General features: G+C 37.8%; 1 protein-coding gene across 10 annotated transcripts in view; it reads left to right on the top strand.

Annotated features, from left to right (window-relative positions):
- The window catches only part of tcea3 (transcription elongation factor A (SII), 3), a 10051-nt gene extending 3949 nt beyond the window's left edge, over positions 1-6102 (top strand). For 3 of the 10 annotated variants that reach the window (XM_067511125.1, XM_067511127.1, XM_067511131.1), the window contains exons 5-21: positions 1-248; positions 331-444; positions 666-767; positions 870-938; positions 1039-1152; positions 1304-1369; positions 1695-1754; positions 1943-2014; positions 2141-2212; positions 2302-2364; positions 2485-2559; positions 2921-3081; positions 3192-3253; positions 3381-3530; positions 3793-3939; positions 4335-4406; positions 4499-6102. The exon at positions 1-248 is cut by the window's left edge. In XM_067511125.1, coding sequence (XP_067367226.1) covers positions 1-248; positions 331-444; positions 666-767; positions 870-938; positions 1039-1152; positions 1304-1369; positions 1695-1754; positions 1943-2014; positions 2141-2212; positions 2302-2364; positions 2485-2559; positions 2921-3081; positions 3192-3253; positions 3381-3530; positions 3793-3939; positions 4335-4406; positions 4499-4507 — 1656 coding nt within the window. In that variant the 3' untranslated portion in view covers positions 4508-6102. Of the gene's footprint in view, positions 249-330; positions 445-665; positions 768-869; positions 939-1038; positions 1153-1303; positions 1370-1694; positions 1755-1942; positions 2015-2140; positions 2213-2301; positions 2365-2484; positions 2560-2920; positions 3105-3191; positions 3254-3380; positions 3531-3792; positions 3940-4334; positions 4407-4498 lie in introns of those variants that run through there. The other 7 variants (XM_067511126.1, XM_067511130.1, XM_067511129.1 and 4 more) reach the window with 7 other exon arrangements.
- The last annotated feature ends 1107 nt before the right edge of the window (positions 6103-7209 follow it).

The raw sequence follows: 7209 nt of genomic DNA, 5'->3' as shown, positions 1-7209 counted from the left end.
CATCAGATAGATCCATGGAAAGAAAGACACTTAGAAGGACCAACCAAGATGGGACATGTGGATGAAGTCAAAAAGGAGAAACACTTTGAGGAACCCAAGAAACATATCTGCACAGATAATGTAAAGAAGGACACACCCAGAAAGGAAAGGTGGCACGAGAGGCCGACGAACACGCTGCAACGAGAGAGGCCACCGACTGAACCTCAGAGGGAGAAACCTGCTGATGCTCACAGGCCCCTGTTTGAAAGGTGAGAGGAAAGTGGCTCCAAAACTGATGATTAAACATCAGAAGCAACCAGCAGAGCTTTTAGATATTATTATTCTTTACAGGAGAGGAGTCTTGGACAGCAGTATTCTGTATCCCAGCCACTTTCCCTCCCCTCCCCGCCCAGCTCGGCTTCCTCCCATGATTAAACGCCCCTCTTTGGACGTTACAAAAGACAGGTCAGGACTTCTGCACAGCCTAAGCATGAACAACTCGAATACTCCTGCATCACTGCATGACATAACGGTGTCTTGAGTTTTATGCACACTGACATTTGTTGTTCATGCTGTGCATGATGTGATGAGGCAGTCAGGTGTGTCTTTATTCAAAGCAGTTTTTGTTTAGCTAAAACAGCAGCTAGGGCTCTACACTCATCTGTACTGCTGTAATATTTGCTCAGGAAGGATGGTAAAGATTCTTCTGTCAGACTTCCTCGTCTTCCCACTCCTCAACCTGCCTCTCCTCCGCCAAAACGGTCATCACTGGAAGTAAAAAAAGAGAGGTCAGGCACAATGTTTTTTGAGCGAGGGTGGTGCAGAGACGTTTGAGGCTTTTTTTTGTGTGTGTGTGTGTGGAAAATGAAAATGTTTATTTTTCACACCAGGAAATTTCCACCAGACCTGAATGCTCCAATAGCTCCTCTTCCTCTTCATCTTCATCCTCCTCCACCGAGGTCAGGGTCTGCATGCCCACTCGCATTCCATTGACATTTTCTGTTATTCAGTCTCATTATGAAGTGATTCAGCTCACCTCAAAGGTGTCTCTCCATTTAGAAAAGAGCCCCCTGACCCCAATGCCCCCCTTCCTCCGCTTCCTCTTCACCTCCACCCACCACCACATCCTCCTCCGAAGCGTCCCTTGCTGGAGGGAAAAAAGGAGAGAGAAAGGTCTGAGTCAGATGAATTCTCACTACGAACAGCATGTCTGCAAGCACTGCCTTAAAAGTCTCTGAGAGACTTATTTTGGAAAATTAACCTGTAATTTTATTTAGAAACCTATTTGCATTGAATACTCTGCATGTGTTGTGTGCCACAACAGGAAGGAGTCAGCAGACTCTAAACCTCCATCAGAGAAGAAGACATCAGATCACATGAAGAAAGACAGGTCCGATCTGGGAATTATTCATGCTCATTCAGCCTTGAAAAATAAGTTTGCTGTCATCTCTTCAGAGCCAGTGACCTCAAACTGTTTGGCTTTTGTTCTGCATGAAATAATTGACTCAATATAGTTTTTGTGCCGTAATGTAGTGTGTAGCATTGGGGTAGATAATTCGCTTTTTCAGATTTATCATCTGGGAAGGGTTGCAATTTTTCATGATTCTATTATTGTACTTGTTTCAAGAGGTATTTACTGGGATCTCACTGGTTAGTATAAGCTGAGCATAAAAACTTCACAGCTTCTGTTAGCAGTTTCTGTTTTCCTATTGCAGGAAAGATTCATCAGATAGCAAAGTGTCTAAGAAAAACTCGGATGAAGCCAAGAGAGAGAGGTTGGCAAATCATGAGTATGATCATACTTGTGAAGCTGCAGGAGTGTCACATGGTGGTTGTGTGCCTCAGCTTCATCTGCTTGAATCAAACCTGTTTTTTTAGGACACTGGTTATATTTTTGCTGACTGGAGTTGTTTTTTTTTTCAAAATTGTATATAAAAAGATAATAAATCTTTCTTTTTGTCAGGAAAGATTCCTCTGACTCCACAACATCCTCCACCAAAAAGCCTAGTTTGGATGTCAAAAAAGAAAAACACAGGTGTGCTGGAGCAGATAAATAGGTCCCGCTCTAATATGGGTTTTTATTTGACACACCTAATGTCTGACAAGGTTCATAGTGTGTGTATATATATGTTTAGACAAAATGTGACAGTTTTTTCTGTAGCAGAAAGGTCTCGTGCGACTCAAAGCCCAGCCAAACTGTAAAACGGCATTCAACTGACTCCAAACCTGACAGGTACAACTAGAATCCACTGTTAAAGGTTTCACTCATACTATGAAAACATTTAGAACTAAAGCTATAAAGGTGTTTTTTATTTTTTCCAGACACGAATCCACTGTTTCAAAGAACAGCAGCTCACCACCAGCAAAGAAGCTAACAGGTGAAAGGTAAATGAAGCAGAGATACGCTCTAGTTGTCTTTCCCAAAATTCATCATGTGATACAAATGCAGATGGTGTCTTGGTGGAAAGAATGAAGATATTATAAAATATTAACACTGTATTACAGGAGAGAATCTCATGGCTCTAAGGCCTCTCAGGCTGGACCTCCTCAGAGGAAGGCTTCAACTGACAGTATTGAAAGGTATTGAAAGGTTGATTTCTTTTTTTTAAAAAAAAAAGAACATTTCACAAAAAATAAAAGATGCTAATTCTGATTAAGCTTGGTTTGATTTATAGCACCAGTCCCACTGAGAATAATCAAACATAGATTTTTGAAGTGTGAATATTAAAGATTCATTGTTCGGCCAAAACACAAAAATGTTTTTGGCAATGTCAAAAAACATTAAATGATGCTCTAGGAAACAGACGTTTAAAGGTTTAAATGGTGGGCTTAACTTGAAAATTGTGACTGATGCTGCTCGTTTCTAAATCCAAATACACCTTTTCAAATGGGACACTCGTTCAGATGCTTTTGTGTTTGTTTGTTGTGTCCTTTTGTGCAGAAAGGGGAAAAACGAAACCCCCAAAACTCCCACCACCCCGACTAGCCCCATGTCACCCAGCTTCAGCTCTGCTGGTGGTCCGCTGTCTCCTCACCTGGCGACTGGAGACTCGATCAGAGACAAGTGTATTGAGATGCTGGCAGCTGCCCTGCGCACAGACAGTGAGGCTAAGATCACACTGAGAGTAATACAAACTCTAAATATAAGTAACACATACAAAACAGGCTTCATAGGACAATGCACAGTGGAGCAATGTAATTTTTTTTCATAGATGACTACAAAGATTTTGGAGCTAACTGTGACAGCATGGCAGCAGAGATTGAAGATCATATCCTTTAAGTGATTAGTTGCCATTTTGGTAGATTTAGGTGATCTGATGTTCACATCAGATTCTATTACCATGATCAGAAATGCACTGCAGTGGAGTTAATTCTCCCTTGACTACATTGTTGCACATATCTACCAGGAGATAAAAGCCACTGATATGAAATACAAAAACCGTGTCCGCAGTCGCATCAGCAACTTGAAGGACCCCAAGAACCCTGGGCTTCGCAGAAACGTACTTGCAGGAAGCATTGAGTTAAGCCGCATTGCCACTATGTCTGCTGAGGTACCAAACAATGCAAATCATTTTTGTTTAAGTTTCCCAAACTAAGAAGTTTTATAGTCGAACCTGATTAGTCAGGTTTTCCTTTTTGTTGACTGACATTTGAATCCAGATTTTTTTGATCAGTGGATTAATAGTAGGTGGGTGAGGAACTATAGAGGCACTGCGTTGGAGTTAGCTAATTAGTTCTTTAACCATTAACAAATTCCCCTTGTGCTATTCACATTTTCCCTTCTGTTCTCTCTTCATATCTTTACATATCCAGGAAATGGCTAGCGATGAGCTGAAACAGCTGAGAAATGTTCTCACCCAGGAGGCCATCAGGGAGCACCAGATGGCCAAAACTGGTGGCACTACCACCGACCTGCTGCAGTGCGGCAAGTGCAAGAAGAAGAACTGCACCTACAACCAGGTTAACAATGAGACACACACACACACACACACACACACACACACACACACACACACACACACACACACACACACTATTCAAACACATGCCAACACTGCGCACATATAAGAAAGTGACTGAAGAAGTACGCATTTAGTACAGTGGTGTTAATTGGATTCCATCACATCATACATTTTCTATAAATATATTTTAATAACAATTCTGATAACATCTGTAACCTGTAATTGGGAGATCTTACTCAATGGTTAATGCAGGAAAAATACTTTCAATTAGGGGCAAATGATTGTATTTCATGTTTATTCATGTCTTCTCTACAATGTGTCAATTGCTTCTTTTTACTGTAATTCACTGCTTATGTGTAAACCTGCTTTGTGCCTGTGACTAATGTGTTTTAGGTGCAGACACGCAGCGCTGATGAGCCGATGACCACGTTTGTCCTGTGTAATGAATGTGGTAACCGCTGGAAAGTAAGTTCGTCTAATAACTCATACTTTGTTTGTTTTTTTATAAAATATTTAAAAATATGTTTTAAATACTATTATTTTTTTCTTATTTTCAGTTCTGCTGATGCCTTTTAGGTGAAACAACAATTTTCCAGAGAATACTGAACTGCCTGTTTTCTATAATGTGATTAAAAATGAGTTTTTAAATCATTGCAGCTAGTGAGAGAAACACATTATAGTGTTCCTACAATTTTTACTTGAAATGTTGAGATTTATAAGTGTGTGCTAATAATCCAGGTTTGCTTTATGTGGATATGAACACGGAGCATCATTGTCAGTTTGATGACAAATTTGGAAGATATCAGAAATGACTATGATGGAACAACAGTCATAATCTAGTTAATCCATGCTATATTATATTACAGCTCTTCACTTTGTGTGTGTGTGTGTGTGTGTGTGTATATATATATATGTATATATATATATATATATATATATATATATATATATATATATATATATATATATATATATATATATATATATATATATATATATATATATATATATATATATATATATATATATATATATATATAAAGCTGCATAAATCATGATGATGGCTTTAAGACTGATTGTTAATACAACATTTGGTCATCAGCTGTATTCAGAGGCACTATGATGCACAATTATAATTATTTGGTGTAATGACTTGTGGCACTCAGATTGTTATTTACTTTTAGATATGCTTTGGACGAATTGATTATTAAAAAATATTTTACTTTTGCTTTATTTGGACACAACAACTAAGTTTTCCTGCAGTTCTTTACATTCATAACACTAGCAGTTGTTTAAGTTTCACCACTGAACAGTAGATGGCAACAATTCATCATAACTTAAGAAGAACTTTTTTTTTTTTCCCCTCATGCTAAGACCCAAAAATTGGAGGTTTGTCAGTGCCAGTCCAACAAAAAGGTGAATGCTGTTAAAATATAAAGCTTTTCAATAACACAAACCTTATTCCTCGCTATAAGTTATATTGCTTTGACAATATGATTGTGCATTGAGCGGTGTCACAAATCTATCAACATTATGATTTTGTGCACATGAGTACATAGTGACCAATTGTAAAAGTTAGTGGCATGTATTAGAAATTAGTACAAATCCTAGAAAGGGACAAGCACTTCAGTTGCCCTCTGGCTCTTCACCATCTGGTTTCCTGTGTTAAAACCACATTAATTTAGTTCTTCTGCATCATTTCCAACATTAAAAGTCTTCTTTTAATGGGCAGGCAAATCTCAGAAAACATCAACACTGAGCCCTGGTGTTAAAATCATCATCCCTGTATGGATGAAATCTATTCTACACACACATCTATCTATATAATCTAAATAAGCAAAGGTCCCTTCATTAACTTTCACTTCAGCTAAGGAATTCCCACATAAGCAAGTTAAATCAACAATCTGTGCGAAAACGTAATAATTTGTTACTAGATTCCTCAACACATTTTCCCCAGATCTTCTCTGGGTGACAGCTGCTTCCAATCGTGAACTTTATGTCCTTACGCTTTAATAATGGAGATGTGAAACCATTAAAACTGTTGAAATGGTAACACTCTCCTAAATATTTTCCAGTTTTATTATCTTTTCATGCAAAGTTTAACTGTTCATAATGTCACTGCAAATGGTATTTTAATAAAAGTCCTTTTTTGTTGCATTTATTTATTTATTTATTTATTTATTTATTTAACCCTTTTTGGCCTTTTTATTACGGTTATGCCCAGTTGGACTGAAGTATGGAGGCAATAAACATGATGGGGTCACTGTAATGAGAGATGACATTTCAAAGACTGTACCTCAACCTCAGTCTTAGAAAAACATCTGAATAGATATGACATCTGGACTAAAATTGACTGCAGATTGAAAAAGCCCTATGTCTGCATATGTCTGTAAATTTTGCTGTTGAATAATTTAATGCCAACTTTACAACCATCTTCACAAAGCTGTCAGCAAAATTTGTATGTTAGGATGAAAAGTCCATAATGCTGTAATTAACAAAAGAAAACTGGCATGTGTAGTAAATCACTAAAATATTTCCCAGTTAATCTGTGTACAGTTTTTCTTTTTACTTCCCTTGTAGATTCATCATTGGAAACAATTGGACACATACGATTATTTTCTGCTCTATGAAGAGATATTACTGTTATTAACATGTTCTATCACAGGATTTGTTTGGTTTAGTCCCTTTTCTTAAATAATGTATGATGTAAACTTGTGATGTGTTAGGCAAATCAAAGAAAGGCTGTGATATAAACTTAGTTTAGATGTTGCAGTCTGTCTCTTGAGAACTAATGTGCTAAACCATCACTTTTGGCCTTGTGCAGGAATCATCCAATCGAATAACTGCATCTGCTTCAAAACAACCAGACCTCAGAAGTTAAAGTGACCATCAGTCAGAAGGAATTAATTTCAATACACAGCCTAACATATCCATAACTACTGACATGTTGGAATGTCAAGTGTTCATGTTTTTAAACATGAACACTTGAGCTTCTTTCAGCTGTGTTACTGGCAGGTAATGCTGAATAATTAATAAACAAAAGATCAACGGCTTTCAGCTTGTCCCTTCAATGGTCACCGCAGCAGAACGTGTTCCACACATTGATTTGACTTGACTGTTTTATTCCTGCCGCATTTATCCGGGCTCGGAACCGGCACCAAGGTGGCCCAAAAGTTGTAATAAAAAGCTTAACACTAAAAGCACTGAATACCCAGTTTTTCTGAATATATCCATATCTATATATGGCTTGTATCCCTGGAGGTTTATT

The sequence above is a fragment of the Channa argus genome, chromosome 7 (genome assembly GCF_033026475.1).
Source record: "Channa argus isolate prfri chromosome 7, Channa argus male v1.0, whole genome shotgun sequence".
Lineage (NCBI taxonomy): Eukaryota > Metazoa > Chordata > Actinopteri > Anabantiformes > Channidae > Channa > Channa argus.
The sequence above is the reverse complement of the archived record's forward strand: the minus strand, read 5'-3'. Positions and strand labels throughout refer to the sequence as shown.